The following is a 17,533-nucleotide window of genomic DNA, read 5'->3' on the forward strand; positions in this document are numbered from 1 at the left end:
GTAACTCGTTCGGAGTGCACCTCATTTTCTATACCCGCTGGTCTTATGGCTAGTGTGCAAGATCATTTATTTACCGGACAAGCACCTAAGAAAGTTGTTATCGGGTTTGTGGAACAAAAAGCGTTTCTAGGAGATTTGAAAAAATCTCCGTACAACTTTCAACATTTCGATTTATCAAGCATTGGATTGTACATTGACGGTAGCAGCGTCCCTCATAAGGCGTTATCTCTAAACTTTGAGGAAAATCTATATATTCAAGCGTATTGCAATCTTTTCATTCAAACTAATCAGTGGAACGTAGATGAAGGGAATCAGATAAGTCGGGAAGATTACCCTAACGGAAATTGTTTATTCGCGTACAATTTAACCTCGGATCTTAATAACAACGCTAATCACTTGCATCTTGTAAAAAACAGTAACCTGAGATTAGAATTAAAATTTGCAAAACCGTTACCGGAGACGATTTCCATTCTAATTTACGCTGAGTTTCAAAATTTGATTGAAATTGATAAAAATCGAACCGTGATTTTCGATTACAGTAATTAATGGATTCGCTACAGATAACTAAAATTCTTGAAAAAGATTTAAGTACTAAAAGTATATTTCAAGGCGTGTTCGCAGCTGACAAGCTACCTAAATACGTAAAAATATTCCCTTCTCTATTTATTGTAAATACCGATACGAGTGCTGAACCTGGAGAACACTGGGTTCTAATATATTTTTCTAAACATAAAAATTGTGAATTCATGGATTCCTTTGGAAACCCGCCAGATTATTTTAAATTTAATGACTTTATTGAACGAAACAGTAAAACTGTAACTTTTAATTCTAATCAATTACAGAGTAATTCTAGTAATACGTGTGGAGCATTCTGTATCTATTTTGCTATAAACAGGTGTAAAGGAATCGAAATGTATAACATTGTGTCTAGGTTTAAGAAAGATAAATATGTAAACGATAAAATGATTAAAGAGTTCATGTGCAAAATGTATTCAATAAAATAATTTTTTACAATTTATAGCAATAGCAGTTTTTTTTTTATATATACATAAATACAAGCATTCATTATAATTTTTCAATATCTTTATGACCGTGCGCTAATGTACGAACCCCGCAGGGTAGAATGTATCTCTTATCATCATTTGGTGATAAACAAAGTTTTCTAGTATTTAAAGTAAATAGTTCATGCTTGAAACTAGCTATACGCATCATCTCGGCTGACATGGTTTCTTGATTAAAAAGACAACGTTCATAGTCTTCGTGGCGGATGACGTTTCTAATAACGTTCATGGCAACACCCTTACAAACCTTTTTATGGTTTAAAATTGACTCTAAAGATTTCCCCAATCGCAACTCCTTTTCTATCTCTTCAGCGGTCTTAGACTCCCCGTACAATTTAATAGAATAAAGCTTTGGACGAAGTCCTACAAAGCTTTGAATTAACTGCGAATTTGTCTCGTCTTTAAAATAACCGAGAGCTTTTTTATTCTGATTAGAATGAAGGAAATGCGAAGGTGGATAATCAGAGAAGTCAAAGCGGTGTTTATGAACTTCAAAGTCTTTATAAACATCATCCGTCTTAATGTTGTACGTTAGACTGTCTGTAAATATTTTATATATTAGTACTATTTAAATAAAAAATGCATATTAAATTAAATTACCAGTGTCTGTAAATAATAGTGATGCTTTGTCCCCGTACGTATTTTTTATGAATCCATAATGGAACCGATACATGAGCTCCTTGGATAAATCTAGAATGGTGAATCCGGTAAATATAGGCCGGTTAAGAACAATTTTAGCTCTCTTCTTATGAGCGCCGGCTAACTCTTCATTAAAGATGGTAAAGTGTTCAAACTGCGGGGAACTTGTAACTTTTAACATTCTTTCTGGTTTATGAATCAACTCGAAATTTATATGCTTCCGTAAATTTTCCATTGTTTTTCTAAAGAATTAAATGAAGTAAGGGAAAAAACAGCAATAAATTATTTAAATTGATTTACCCGAAAACAGAGTTAACCATTAGTTTCCAGAAATTCTTTTCAAATGAACTCTTGGATAATTTCCTCTGTTCAGTGTTGAATCTAACATATTTTTCTAACCATTTTCCTTGAGTGAAGGTTAGAGCTCGATGAACCTTGGTTATTTTCAAACCTAATTCTACATAATATTTTAAATTGCGGTAATGTACTATGTATTTCTCTTTATTATTTTAATTAGGAAGAAGTTTTGGTAGACTTTGATTCTCCTTAATATTTAATTTTCCTAAGAGATCTTTGGAGTATGGAGATAGCATATCATGTGTAATAACTTTAGATTCCGCCGCTACTGGGAGATCGTTATGTAAGTCATGCAACTCTGGAGGATATTCAAGATCCACCTGCAAAGGAAACAATTCTTTAAAAATATAATTCAATAATTATAACACTTGTTATTTACCTCTAAAATGTATCCGTTTTCAACGTTATTGGGAATACTCAGAATATTTTCACAGAGTGTTTGCAAATCATCCTCCTGAACCCACTGGAAGTCGCCTAGCGGTAGTGGTTCACACATAACAGCACCGTACAAATTATTAGCATCTTCAATTAAGTTAAATTAAGTTAATTAATATAATTAAAATTAAAATAATTAAAATAAAAAAAATAAAAAAAAAATATTTATTTTAAAAAAAATGTAAATTACCTAAATAGCATATATAACTGCTCTCTTTAGACGAATCATATGTGTCGGCCATATATTTGTTATTCGCTTCAGAATAACGAGTTGAGATCATTGAAACACCGCCTCGAATACCTAAAAATTCAATGTAAATACAATAATATTTAAAATATCAAAAAGCGTTACCCTTTTCAATAAATAAGTGTTGATCTATATCAAGTATGAGATCGAGGCGAACATCGGTCATCTTCAAAGCTGCTTGCCAGGCTAAACCTGGTGCGGTGTAAGCGTGAGCGGGATCTAATTTATAATGAGTTATAGATAATGTTCTAAAATTTTCAAAAACGTCGGCTAAGAGCAACGCATCGCTTTTCACATAGAGGTCGGTGTATTCCCCTACGAAAACCGAGGTTAAGAGATTTGAAATATTTATACTATAGTAATTTTACCTAATGTTTGAATATTAAACGCTGTCCAAACATTTTGGGCGTGTAAATAATCAGATTCTAAAATATTTTGATTTTTCAATGAACTGAAAAACGCTTCTCTAGGTGGCAGCATCGTCTCGTCAAATTTCTTTTCATCGTCCATATACTCGTACGGGTAGACTCCCTTCCGCAAAAGCAGTTGAACTTTATCACTTTCAAAATATTTCTTAACAATCTGAAATTTACTGGCTCCTTCCAAAACGAGATTAGATACTAGAGCATCGAGGCTATCGCTTAGAAATCGATAAGAGTCTAAAAACCGAAATCTCCCTAAAAATAATAATAAAATTACTGTTAAGGTTAAATCCATAATTAAATATATTTTACCTAGTTTGAGTGAAATATAATTTTCGCTAGTGGAAGGAATACAGTCAAGTGTCTGTTCCTTAAAATGACCAATCTCCTGACATATAAGATGTAAATCGTATCTATGAAGATTTATTATTATTAGGTTTATTTCCTGGATAATTAACTTAATAAATTCACCTGCTAAGGTTATGAAGGAAAATAGGGATAAATTCTGGAACTTTCTTTTGAAGATTACAGAGGTTATGCGCTGGCCCCCTATATTTACCGCTGAAATGACAATGATCTCGAACAGCGGGCATATTTCCCTGATTTAGCTGTTTCTGACAAATGTAGCAATGCGTAGCAGCTTGAAACTGTTCCTCCTCCTCCGGGGTAATAATCATTGGTACATTGGTCTCAATGAGTTCCATCAACTCCTTCTCTAATTCTAGAATAGACTCCAGAAATCTTCGAGTTGCATCTTGACCTCGATAGCAATCGGTTCGAACAGGTACACCTATAAGTCTTCTCTTATAATATATCTAAAAGGGAATTTTGCCAAATAATTTACCGTTAGGTCCAACAAGCACCCACGAATACGCGCAGCTGATGTGCATGTTTACTTTGCTGGTATTTAAATCGGGATCTAGATCACATCCTTGAACTCTCGGTAGGATTGCTTCAAAATCGGCGTAAAATACATACTGCACCTAATAATTTCATTTCATTAAGAGTTAAATTAAATAATTTTTATTTTTACTTTTTCCGTCCACTCATATTTATCAAAATAAAGCGTCTTCTTCTTGGTAGGGAAAACTGTTTTTTGGACGCCGTGGGTGACGCATTCTTCGATATGCGCATCACGTCGCTGTTCAGCGTTGTTTCCGCTGAATCGGTGAAGACACATTCTAATGCAGAAAATAATTAGTAGATTGCAAACTAATATATTGGAAACTAAATTACCTGCAATAATAACTTGTATTTCTGTGTTTTGTTAGATGCTGTAGCAGTTTTCCTAGGTCTCGTATAAGACAGTAATGTCTATTCCCATCGTCAATATCTTTAGTTTCATCGGTGATGTATAGCAAATCAACCTCCCTTTCCTCACCACACTTGTTAGCGCTTACGTAAAGGGGGAATATATCTCCCGAGAAGCCAAAAACAGATATTGATAAATTATTCATTAATTCAAATTTTTTAAGTTCCATAGCGTTTAATTTGAAAGGAAAAGATATGCCACTGGTATCAAGTTCATTTTCATAAGGTCTATATTTGGTAACACGGTGAGGGTTTTGAGTCCAAGGAACTGGGTGAAGTTTAGCTAGAATTGACCAGAGAAAACATTTCTCATCATTTTCGTTTCTAATATTAAGAATCGCACGACGTTGAGATAGTTTTTCAGGTAGTTCCATATACGATGACCCCCGTAACGGCTGGTAAGATGCTACATTTAATTCTACATACAGAATACGATCAATTACCCAACCCGATCCTATCAAAAATATAATGTTTTAGTTCAAAATATAACTTTTATATTTAGTACATATACCTGTCGCTTCAAAGTTTTCCGCTGCTGACTGTATTGTTTCAATGCAGTCGTCCAGCTGGTTTTCAATGACATCGAGCGTTAATGTTGTTTGCATAGTGCTCCGGAAGTAGGGTCGTACTTCCGCTCTTTGTTCCATACCTCCTAAGGGTCTCATATAAACCGATCTTACGAGTAGGAACCACTTAATTCCACGTTTACTAGCCAGTCTTTCTACTAAAAATTTACGGAAAGCGGCTCGGTAACGTCCAATAAACATCCCCGCATCAATATCATAATCTTCGGCATTGTAACGGATAGAGGCTAGCGTATCATTCAAAGCCTGAACCATACTTGGGGATGCTGGTGGTGTTTCATCAAGTATTGGTGAGGCGGGAACAGGTGATGGTGTTAGAATGTCTGGTAAAGCTGATGTAGATGGCTGTGTACGGGTAGATTCCAGTTGAATGCCTTGAAGCAAACTAGGTGACGGTGGACGGGTTGGTGATGGCGAACGTTGCATTGGCGACGGTGTGCGAGACAGGTCCATGGGTTCGGAAGGGCCGGGTGCGTTCAAGTCATGAGTTCGTTGATGGCTCTTGAAATTTTCCAATCTAGCAACAGTCTTACCACATACTTCACAGACAAACTTATGTCTATCACCGTGCACTTCTCTTACATGCCGATTTAAGGGGGACTTGGTAGCGAAACTTTTCGCGCACGTAGGACATGTATACTGAGCTTTAGGCATATTGAATATAGCTACCGCAGTTAACCGTGGAATGACCTCCCACAACCCTATACAACCCCTTTTATAGTATATTCAAGTATCATTTGAGAACGATACGTTTCTCATACTTAAACTTGAAATATTCGTTTGAAATACTCGTGAGATAGATTCAAGTGACAATCATATTTAAGTACTACAATGATATTAAAATGAAGTTTAAAAATATTTCCATTCTACTTTAACAACGAATATTCCATGACGTCAAAACACTCTAAAATTTAAATTAACCGCGCCTCCCGGGGAATCCGCGCGCGCCGCCTAGGTTATCACTTTTTACATCATTTCAACTTATTTCGTACGATAAAACGCGATAAGATATACGTTCAAGTGTCTTTCAAGATAAGCAGATATAAATGAACAAACTGGCCTGAACACAATATGTTGATATGTGGGAAAACAAATCGTCGCGAGAAATATCATAAATACATTGACTTTTCGATGATTTTACCCCCCTTTCACCCTTAAATCCCGGATCTCGATCCCGAACCTAAACCTGAACCTGGGACTGACGGGTCGACCTCACTTTCCTTCTACTATAAGATTTCTTACGTTTTGGCTGTGAATAGGTTCGGGAAACTTTTCAGTAGGGCCATTTCCATCCACAAAATGTTTGGAGCACAAATATGTGTTGTATGTTACCCTCTGAAGCGGAAAGTCCTCTCTTCGTAACCATTCTATCCAACGTTTACATTTCTCATAATTACGTTTTGGTTTAGGAAATGGAATAAAATAAACCTTTTTCATGTAATATTTGTGTGCATAGCGAGAATCGCTCCTGCAACTACTATAAACACAATGCATAATTCTCATTTTGTGCAAAAATTTTATTCCTAAAATAACATGAACAAAACAATCAACAGTAAGCCTTTGCCAAAGTAATATTGAAACGGTTTAATTCATATTTAAACTTACCTCACAAAAGCCACAATTGTATGATGAAATTACTTTATTAATCTTCATTCATTATTAAATGAACTTGATGCATAACTTGCTTAAAACCAAATAATTTTCGCGATTTTCTGGATGATTAAATACACGTGGTTGATGTTCGATCTATTCCGAAAAATAATCCATTTAGGAGATATTCAATCCGAGACACGCGGGAAAAAATCAAAACTTGTATCCGGTTGTATCGGTAAAAGGGTGATTTGCGCATGCGCGGCTAAAATAATTTCGGAACAGTCGCTAACGCTCGCTTTGGCGAGTTTTCTACGGCGGTGGAACATCCCTTAGTTAATTAATCCATGGTAATAATATCTATTTGTTACGGAAAACTCATGAGACTGTTGTTTTATTTTACAAAACTTTTTAAATAAATCTTAAAAACTTTAAAATATATACAATTACAGCGTGATGGGTACAGCATCAACGTTGGGACACAACGTTTCGGATTTTACAAAATCCTTTGTCAAGTGTAAACGATTAATTGAGAACAGGTATATTTATAAACATCAGCATATAGAATGACGTCATGTTTCTTAGTACATTTGAATACAGATCTGAGTAGTGACACAAAAAAGGAATTTAACAATTAGAGATTATACCGAGTGAATCTGGGTATATGTAGTAGGGACTTGGCAGTGATACGTCATAGTTTTTTTTCAATAGTTGTTATCGTGGGGAGAAAAATATGACCACAATGGCGGCCATGGCCAAAGCTACGGAGTGCCAAGTCTCTGTTGGATATGTTGATATTGTCGATATCCTAAATGGGGGATATTTCACCGTCTTTATCTAGAATTAGGTTTCCAATTTGTTTAATAAGAATTTTTTCAGCGAATTTACGATTGAAATTATTTTTTTCGTTATGTAGGTAATAAAGGTTACCTACTTAACGGGGTTTTCATTTTCCCGTCGTCTGCTCTTCGGTCTTCTATGCCAGCTATGACGTCAGTGGGAAGCCTAAAGACCTTATGCAACCTTTACTGTATGTGTGTTGACATTGCCTTCTTAAATGTATTTTAAAGCATCGTTTTCTATTAAAAGGACCTTTACATATGCTAATAAATTTACTGAATAGTCTGTTATATCAGAGAGTGTATAGTATAGAGAGGCGCCTCTCTTTTAAAAATCCGTCGAATGATTTTTTTCGTTAAAATGTTCACTAGTTTTAGACGTTCGAGGGCGCTATTATCACCATTCGCCTCGAGCGGCGCACAATTTAATATTAGGCGTAGAAAGACGCAAACTTTTTCTATTTGTTAGATAATTTTACATCAATAAATCAATTAAGTCAAGTTTATCTTTCTTTTTTAGTTTCCAAGGGATAAAGAACGGTGAATACGCGTTTTTATTAGATAAGCTTATATATTAACTTTCAAACTTTTAGTTCTACATTGTGGCCACAAAAGTCGCTTGATGACTTAGGCCTTGGGTATTAGCCTAGCTGAAGTTTTTTGAAGTTTTAATGTCAACAACGACGAACTATTACATAAAATAAATGAGTATTTGTACACAAACCATACACTTTGTTATCTCTATTTTATTGACGATTGTTTCATGAATGTTAAAACCAGATATAACTAACAATTATTTGCTGCTATAATGAATATAAAATTTCAGTTTCCCCTACGCCTATTAAAGGTAGAAAAACATCTACCAGGAGAACTTGCTTCTTAATATTTAATTATTCCAATAAGTAGTAAATGGAAACAGGGCAAATGCACATGGGTTAGAAGATATCTCAAAAGAAAACACGTTGGCTATACACAGTAGGGTGTCCCGTCCATGTATGAGAAAATTGTTTTTTGAGCTACACTATCGCAAGAGGTATAAAAATTTGCGTAATTTTACACAGATTACGCGAAATATAAAAAAATAGAATTGCGTGTAATCTTGAGGGCTCTACCGCACTTTGAAATTTTGTAAATTTTACGTTTTTACAGACCTAAACCGTATGCCTAAAATAATAAAAAAATCAAGTTTAAAAGCTTTTTTATTATTGAAATTAATAAAACAGAGCACAAGAAAACAAAAACAAAATAGAGCTTATAATCAACTAGCCGAGAAGCCCGGCTTACAGGCGGGCCTTCAGCTAGTTGAGTGTTTCGAGGCACTCCACCCCAGTACGCCCCCAACCCCTTTTTCCAATGCGAGAATTTCCGTGGCACCCTTTACCCCAAAGTAGAACCTTACAGGCGGGCCCTCAGCTAGTTTGTGTTTCGAGGCACTCCACCCCAGTACGCCCCCCAACCCTTTCTTCCCATGCGAGAATTTCCGTGGCACCCTTTCCCCAAAGTAGAACCACCCCCGTAAGGCCCTACTTCCCCTTTTTCCGCATGTGATAATAGCCGGGGTACCCCGAGTAAGGTACTTCCTCCCCCTTTTCCTCATGTGATAATTACCGGGATACTCCCCGTTTTTCCCATGTGATATTTACCGGGGTACTCCCCGTTTTTCCCATGTGATAATTACCGTTCCTCCCCTTTTTTCTCATGTAATAATTACCGTGGTACCCACCTCCCCCTTTCCAATGTGAGAATCTCCGTGGTAAATAACTCAAACTCGCAGTCATACCAAACCCCCTGTACCCCTTTAAACCCCCTGTATCCAATGGCTGATGCATAAAGGCCACGGAACTAACGTACGCCGAGAGGGCCACGGGATTTTCAAATCGGAACGACTCCGAAACCCCCCGGCCCCGCTTCCCACCTCCCCGTTTCCGAAACTCACAGGCCTTCTGAAACTATCCAATACGACCCCCCCCCCCCCTCCGAAATTCGCGGCGGAAACAGAGATAAAATTTTCCCTGGCCGCCCCGCCTTTGGCTTCGTGACAGACTAAGCATACATTCCTGAAAGCTCGGACGACGACGCCCAACGTACCAAGCGCTCCTTATAATATAGATGACAAAAAGTTATTTTTGTGTAAAAAATTTCGCATTTCTGCTCGAGATTGCAACCTGGTTCTAATTAAGCCATCTCTAGAAGTAGCGTCAGGTACACTTTGTGAAGCCTCTGTTACCAGTTTAACACATCGTTTCACAGATTGTGTGTGATAAGGAAAGTCAACAATTTCCAAGCTCTTATCTTTTGCCATGATTTGAAGGTCCTCATTAGAAATATGTCGAAGAACCGGGGGGGCTGTAACCTGACACTCGTGCCACAGAATAATTTTGGTGTAATCTCTAGCTGATAAGTTAATTTTTGGTGGTTTAAATATCCTGCGTTTAGCGCTACTTTTATTATTCTTCGCAACGCCAGCTCCCAAATGTAGTCTCTATCATCAAACAACATACTGACAAGTAGGTTTTCTGGGTGCGCAAAAAAAGCATTTCTTTCGATAACAGAATCCACAACAGATCTCAGATTTTCGGGTAAAAATCGAGAGTACATAATCAGTTGAAAAATATGTTTGGCTCCGTCCTTAAAAGACATCTTTTGCTTAATTAGGAACCATATCGGAGCGTATACTTTAACCACGTAGTTGCCAAGCAAATTTTCTGATGGATTAAGAGTACTTACGTAAAGTCTCAGTATACGATTAGCAGGAGTAAGCCATCTCGAGTGCACCATTTTTGCAGGTCGACGGTTTGCCAGCTCAGGAGTACAGAAACCATTTGATACCCCTGTAGCACAAAGAGTCGATTTAGGGTCGGGCTTTAGTCGAATAGTCGCTTTTCGGTCCTGGTCCAAATGCCGACTCTAAAAGTCTTAAACCTTTTTGAGATAATTTCGCGTAAGTACGCTTTTGATCCCTTTTAAGGTCGGTATGGTGACCATATATTTTGGACTACTTGCCGACTCAAAAACGACCTTACTAAGTTTAGTATTAATTTATAAGAGTAACGAAATTCAGATAGTAAATAAGAAACAAACTTTCTTATTATGCCCTGTAGCACATAATTCGGGCCTCAAATGGCTAGGCTGGCCGACCTTTGGTCTTTCAGTCTAAATGCCCTAGGGAGTTATGGTCGGCCGGCCTTTAAAGCATGACTCTGTGCCGACTAAAAATGTACCTGTTTCTTACTCCAGAACGACGTTGGGCCACAGTTGGCCCAATTTCAAACCGTGACTCTATAACGACTATTAATGTGATGGTTAACCGTCTCCAAAACGTCGTCGGGCCGACTGCCTAAAATTGCGTATTTCTATTGCGTATCGATTCTGATGCTAGAGGGTTTATACGAAAAACCAAGACACCGGAATCAATTCTAGTAGGATTGTCCGCCATCTTGGAAAATAGCCGCCAATGTTTAAAAGTTTGTTACTCGAACCCAACGAACACGTAGAATAAAATATGAGTAGTCACTTTTATTCCACGTGTTTTGACAATCTTTGGTAAGTCTGTTAACCCTGTAAAGCCGCGCCTTAATAACAGAGAGTTGATTTAGGCTCGGGCTTTGGCCGTTGTAATGCGAAATATCAAATTAATAAGAAATATACCATCCCCTTTCCCCCAAAATAATTTCTGGTCGAATATTTTGGTGATTGGATGATTCGGTTGTTTGTGTTTTACCCCAGGTAAGGGAAGGGCCCGTCCTTTTACCGAGAGATCTTTGTTTTTGTGGGATAGCGAGGAGATCACAGCGCCCCTTTGACCCCTTATTGATATGCCGACGTGTCTAAGACCAGTTGTTTGATAGTCATTTATATTTCTTACACATTATATATATTATAAATTATTTATTGTGTTAAAATATGCTTACATGTATTATACATATTTTTACGTTTATATTTACTCTCAAAATTGAAGAGTTGGAAAATAATACGCGAGATAAATAACACGAGTTTTTTAATAACGCGCGCTCGGACGCGAGCTAAAAAAAATAAATAGTAACGGTTCGGATTTTGATTTGAAAAGGACTCCATTTTATGATCGGAGCAAAATAATTGATATTTCAACTAATTTTGGACGTTAAAGTCATGTTTTGTTTAACCTTCGAGCTGTAAACGTGTTGACTTGAAGATAAGGACAGGAACAATCTATATTGGCCCAACCATCCAGCGGCTACATTCAACATATTGTACGAGATACCATCGCCACCAACATAAACTCTGTGTTCCGCTGTTCCGAAACGTCAACAACGTCGCTCAGATTCTTCCATGGCTCCAACCGGACTCTGCCACTTCGATAAAGTTTCCGCAGTTCAACTGAACATTTCGAGATGAACTTCGTTAAGTAATGGTTGCAACCTAGATTTTACATTTCGTTAATGCCGCGAGCACTGGCCAGTTGCTTAGTTTGATAATATTTCATTTAGTTTAATTAGTGTTTAGGTAGTTTTAAGTTAGCTTAAATGTTTGGTTAGGATATTGAGTTTAAATTAAATCATTTAGTGTTTGGCAATCTAACAACTGGCTTGATACGTTTAATAACAAATTTCTCCTAGACACCAATTTAATACTGAGGACCCTCGCTAACCCCACCATATCACGTTACGCGAGTAGTCCCGGGCGTATTCAGTCATTATTATTAATTGTAGACGGGTACCTTAGGGGTTCGCTTAAGTCGATTGTCCCTAGGTTGAGATCTCCAACATTCGACACCCGCGCTACATCGTAAAGTCGCTTTTCGGTCCTAGTCCAGATGCCGACTCTAAAAGTCGTAAACGTTTTTGCGATAATTGCAGTTAAGTACGTTTTTTATCCCTTTTAAAGTCGGTATGGTGACCTAATAGATTGGACCACTTACCGACCCAATAAGTCTTATCAATGCAACTATTAATTAGAGTCCGAACGTGGACCTTAAATTGTAATTGCAGTCGCGACTTGAAAAAGCCATTGCACATTTATAACACGACTAAAGGTCGACTTATATCCAACAGTTTATTTTTAAATTAATCGCGCAGAACTGTGAAAATTAGCGATTTAATAAAACAAATTAAAATAGTTTTTTAAATAATTTCTTTTCTTTACTCTTTTTTGTCGAAAAAGATCATATTTTCAGCCTGAAAATGTTTGCTTTTTCAAAACTCTCTTAACTCAAGTAGGTCATATTCGTGTAATTAAATATTTTAGGGAAATATATTCTTAATTCAAATCAAGGGAATGTTCTGCGAGTACTACTAAAACATTTTCCGCCTCTTAATCTGTTTGGATTGAATCTGAAATTACGATAAATCGTTGATTCATGTTTACAAACTTATAAAAAGATGATATAAATACAAACACAGCTAAATATTTTTTAGGAAATCAAATTGGTACATTTTTTAGGTCGAGTCGGAAATACGGTTAAATTGGTCGTCGGAGTCGCTAAACTGTCTACTTGAAGTCGGCTCAGAGTTATTTCAGATTCGGCCAGTAGTCATTTAAGAGTCGGTTATATATCCTTATTAAGTAAAATTTTAGATCGACGGTCGGCCGACCATTATTCTACCAGGACAATATTTGTCGGCCCCATATGCGGCTAGGACATTTCGACTAAAAAAAGGAAGGTCGGCCAACTGTCGGCCGACCATGCTGATCGACCTTTTTTGTCGACGTCGGCCCGACCTCAAATTGCTACATGGGATTACTTTTTTAAGTTGGCATACAGTCAAACGTTAAAGGTAGGCCGACCGTCAGCCGACCCTTTTTCGGGTAGGACATTTCGACTCAAAATAGTACGGTCGGCCGACAATCGGCCGACCACAAATTTTTAATAATTCGTCGACGTCGGCCCGACTCTGAAACAATTCTTTTGTGCTGCAGGGTTACAGTTGACATATCTCATAAAGATATTTTTGATTCGTACTTAGTGCATCGACCACATTTTTCGGTAAGTGAGACAAATTACCAGCCACCGCACAAAAAGACAATGTGGTTTTATTTACTAAACCAGGTAATTGTTTTCCAATAGGTCGGGAATATTCTCTAGGACCCGAAGTGCAACCACCTAAGGTCAAGAATAAATGACGAAGGGGTAACTCATTGGCATGAAGCTTAAAAACACACCATTGTAACGGTCTCTCCATATACTTCTCTAAATATTTAATCATGCCACTTTTCCAACCGGTGTTAGTTGCAGTTCCGTCACATCCAACGCAAATAACGTCATCTAAATTCCAACCTAGACCGTCTAATAAAGTTGTGATCGAAGTAAGAATTCCCTTTGCAGTGCCACGACTTGGCGTTGTGTGTCCCAAATAAATTGATCCAGGTTCTGCTAAAATTGAGATGTGCTCTTCTGAAACTTCTTTGCGATGGTAGCGATCCCCTATTTTCTCATTTTTCAGAGTCTTGTCTTTTCGTCTATCAAAGTAAATGCTTTTTATAACCATACCTCCAATATCTTTTGAAGCTTCTGTCTAGCCGATGTCAGCCAAAACCGCAGAAGTAACAGCAGCAGCAGATCACGTCGATAAGCCGTATCTATTATTATTATTATCATTAATGAAAGGTGTTCATTTTGCAACCCCAAACCTTATGACTTAAAAAGCCCGATATCCGACACAAAACGGAGAATCCTTTTGGCCAGCATATTATGGAAATCAGAGGTTTCCAGCTGATGCATACCAAGATGCTCGAATCTTTGGGCCGCGTAATAATCGCACCTACAAAGCACATGAGAGGCGGTTTCCTCCTCAACCTTACATGCCCTACAGATTGGATCATCAATGATTCCAATCAAGTAAAGATGTCTGTTAAGAAGGCAGTGACCTGTTAGTAGACCAACAACCAACCTAATATTAGATTTGGAAAGCAGGAGCAATTCCTTAGCTCTCTGCTTAGAGAGCCGGCCTTGGCCATCCATCTCAAGCGAGTCAAGCCAAAGTTTGAGTGGACGGTCAGACATAGAAGTAGAGATAACGTCGCGCACTATGCTAGAGGGGATAGGAATGGCAGGTTCAGGACCAAATAACCCAGCCTCTGCTCCATTCTTGGCTAAGACATCGGCCTTCTCATAACCATAGAACCCCCGATGGCCAGGAACCCAATAGAGCTGCACTTTATTGTTGGTGCCTAGCTCCGAGAGGAGATTCAAACAGCTATAAACCAGTTTTGAAGAGACCTAAAACTGGTTGAGAGCCTTGAGGGCTGCTTGCAGGGGCGTAGGAACCGGGAGGGGCAGGGGGGCAATGCCCCTCCCTAGAATTTTTCTGGGAGGGGCGACTAATGTTATTGCCCCCTCCAACCTTTGGTCAGTTGAAATCTTCAAAAGGCTCAATTTATCATTTTAAAAGCATATACAGTTTAAGGAACCTCAACTGTGTTTAAATTTCAGTCTTTTCCCACTAATTTACATAGTAGTAACAAGTACACATGCATTCGGAGAAGCTACACTCCATTAAAAATTAAAAACCATTCTCCAGACCCCTTTTTGTTTATCTTTGCCCCCTCCAACTTCTAGAACGTTCCTACGCCCCTGGCTGCTTGACTATCCGAGTAAATTTGGATAACCTTGCCATGAAGCTTCTCTTTAAGACAAAAGCCAACACAGAAGCAGATAGCGGAAATTTCTGCCTGAAAAACCCTAGCATGAACGCCAAGGCTTTCAAAGAAGCCGAGATTGCTAGTAAGACAATACATTCTCGAACCTGAGCCAGAGTGGGTCTTTGACCCATCGGTAAACCAGATGATTTCTCCTCTGGCTCCAAGGGTTTTGTGATTGGACCACTCCGTACGGCTGGTAAAATAGGTATTGAAATCCTTACTAAAATTTAATTTCGTAGCCATAATATCAGAACCCATTAGGCAGACAAGTAACTGACTTGAAATTTCCCGGTAGATCTTGGTGTGGCTATTATCCCAAATATTTGCCTTCCACCAAACATTCTGGTTGAGCCTATAGGATCAGATAGCAGCAGCTTCCTCTATGAAGAGATGAAGATGAAGAATGTTCAGGAGAATTACTAGAGAAGCACTTGGGGCTGTTCTCATAGCTCCTGTGATGCTGGCACAAGCCAGCCTTTGTAGGGTGCGAAGATCACTCTGCACAGTCTTTATTCGGACTCTAGGCCACCAGACCACTGCAGCATAAGAGAGCAATGGTCTGATGATCATGGTGTACAGCCAGAAGACCACTTCAGGGCTAAGCCCCCATGACCTGCTGACTGCACTTCTGGTTCACCAAAGTAACATCTTAGCCTTCTTAACTATAGATTCAAGGTGAGACTTCCACGTTAGTTTGCTGTCTAGACTAACACCAAGGTACTTCACCTCGGTGCTTTCGCTCAAGATAGTCCCGAATAAGGAGATATCATTAAAAGAGTTTTGTATCCTTTTACGAGTAAAAGGAACAATAACCATGTGATTAGGATTAACCGTATGATCGACTTCCCTGCGCCAGCTTTCCACTGAAGCAAGAGCCCTTCTCACTAAATCGCTAATAGTGTTGGGGAACTTACCCGTGAAGATGATGGCGATATCGTCAGCATAGCCGAAGCCGCGGCACCCATCAATGTTTAGCCTCACCCAAAGTTCATCCACAACCAGGCACCACAGCAATGGTGAAAGAACACCACCTTGCAGGCAGCCACGGCTAGTGGCGACCATAAGGGATTCACCGAGCAGGGAGGATACCACGACACGATTCGTCGGCATAGCTTTGATCCAATGACACAGAGTGTCATTAATGCCAAAGCGCTTTGCAGCCTTCATTATGACTGCGCTAGACACCTTATCAAAAGCGCCCTCAATATCAAGGAAAACCACTAAAGCTATTTCCTTAAAGTTAATAGCCCTTTCAATGCAATTAGTTATGCCATGAAGGGTAGTCTCAGTCGATTTGCCTTTTTGGTAGGCATACTGAGCCGTCGAGAGAGTAATTTGAGAAATAACCTCCCCCTAATTGTCTACCAATATTTCCAATATCTTAAGAAAAAAGGAAGGCAAACTGATTTGCCTAAAGGCCTTAGCCTGGAGATAATTAGATTTCCCTGGCTTCGGAATAAAGATCACCATAGAAAGTTTCCAGGTGCTTGGAATATATCCAAGGGCAATTCAAGCCCTTTAGATTCTACTCAGCATTGGACAGATAATATCAATGCCCTCCTGCAAAAGAATGGGAATTATCCCATCCGGCCCTGGATACTTATAGGGCTTAAAAGATTTTATTGCCCAAATAAGTCTGGAGTGCGTGACAATTTTATTCGCCACCGCCTAATTTTCCCTTTTGGTACGTGCAATCATAATGAGAAGGGGATCAGAATCAGTGCTGTTCGTAATTCTGGAGTCAGGAAAGTGTACATCTAACATATGAATTAGTCTCCTTACCCGATGAAGAATGACTGCCATCTTTCAACTTAATAGTGTCAAGATGTTTAGTCTTATCGTTGGCCAAAATTTTCATTAACTTGACCATACAGGGAATATCAGAGATATTCTCACAGAAATTCCTTCACGAGTCTTTCTTTGCCTCGCGGATGGCCTTATGGTAGACAGTGAGGGTGTGCTTATAAGCAACCCAGTCACCCGACCGTTTAGCTTTGTTAAAAAGCCTCCTAGTTTCTTTGCGAAGTCTGCCAATCTCATGAACCAACCTTGGCTGGTTGGTAGACTTCACTGGACAGTTGCAGTAGTATTAGTCGATAAAGGCATGTTGCATGCGATCAACAGCCAAATCGAAATCCAGCACCGATGAGAGCCTAGGCTTATCATCCTTCAGATGAAAATTTAAATCGTCTCTATACCCAGGCCAATTGGTTCGCCTGGGATTGCAAAATTCGGTATAAACCTGAACCAATTTCATCCTGACTTCATAGCAAATGTGTCTGTGATCCTACAATGACATGCCATAAATTAGAGCTGCGACATTTTCTGAACATAGCGTGAGATCAATGACCTCACTTCTGTTACGAGTAACAAATGTTGGTACATTGTTCTTATTAAGAATATGAAGCTTAGTACTAACCACGTATTCCAT

The 17,533-nt window shown here is 38.5% G+C and overlaps 2 protein-coding genes across 2 annotated transcripts; both read right to left on the bottom strand.

Moving 5' to 3' along the window:
- Positions 1-1,025: 1,025 nt before the first annotated feature.
- LOC149946499 (uncharacterized) lies at positions 1,026-2,022 on the bottom strand. The gene is made up of 3 exons (XM_090173285.1): positions 2,001-2,022; positions 1,662-1,942; positions 1,026-1,601 (listed from the first exon to the last, which is right to left on the bottom strand). The coding sequence occupies exons 1-3, from the start codon at positions 2,018-2,020 to the stop codon at positions 1,066-1,068; spliced, it is 837 nt and encodes a 278-aa protein (XP_090029411.1). The 5' UTR covers positions 2,021-2,022; the 3' UTR covers positions 1,026-1,065.
- A 187-nt stretch (positions 2,023-2,209) lies between these two features.
- LOC149946500 (uncharacterized) lies at positions 2,210-3,754 on the bottom strand. The gene is made up of 7 exons (XM_090170788.1): positions 3,633-3,754; positions 3,474-3,574; positions 3,108-3,416; positions 2,845-3,054; positions 2,683-2,793; positions 2,437-2,579; positions 2,210-2,377 (listed from the first exon to the last, which is right to left on the bottom strand). The coding sequence occupies exons 1-7, from the start codon at positions 3,752-3,754 to the stop codon at positions 2,210-2,212; spliced, it is 1,164 nt and encodes a 387-aa protein (XP_090026914.1).
- Positions 3,755-17,533: the final 13,779 nt, after the last annotated feature.

Source organism: Leiobunum rupestre, chromosome 4 (genome assembly GCF_980474605.1).
Source record: "Leiobunum rupestre chromosome 4, qqLeiRupe1.1.hap1, whole genome shotgun sequence".
Classification (NCBI taxonomy): domain Eukaryota; kingdom Metazoa; phylum Arthropoda; class Arachnida; order Opiliones; family Sclerosomatidae; genus Leiobunum; species Leiobunum rupestre.

Coding starts and splice junctions, on each gene's coding strand:
- LOC149946500 (XM_090170788.1), bottom strand. CDS start 3,754: ATGCCCGCTGTTCGAGATCATTGTCATTTCAGCGGTAAATATAGGGGG. Junction 3,575..3,632: donor TTCCTTCATAACCTTAGCAG/GTGAATTTATTA, acceptor AAATCTTCATAG/ATACGATTTACATCTTATAT. Junction 2,378..2,436: donor AAAACGGATACATTTTAGAG/GTAAATAACAAG, acceptor TTTCCTTTGCAG/GTGGATCTTGAATATCCTCC.
- LOC149946499 (XM_090173285.1), bottom strand. CDS start 2,020: ATGGTTAACTCTGTTTTCGG. Junction 1,943..2,000: donor ATGGTTAACTCTGTTTTCGG/GTAAATCAATTT, acceptor TTAATTCTTTAG/AAAAACAATGGAAAATTTAC. Junction 1,602..1,661: donor ACTATTATTTACAGACACTG/GTAATTTAATTT, acceptor AAATATTTACAG/ACAGTCTAACGTACAACATT.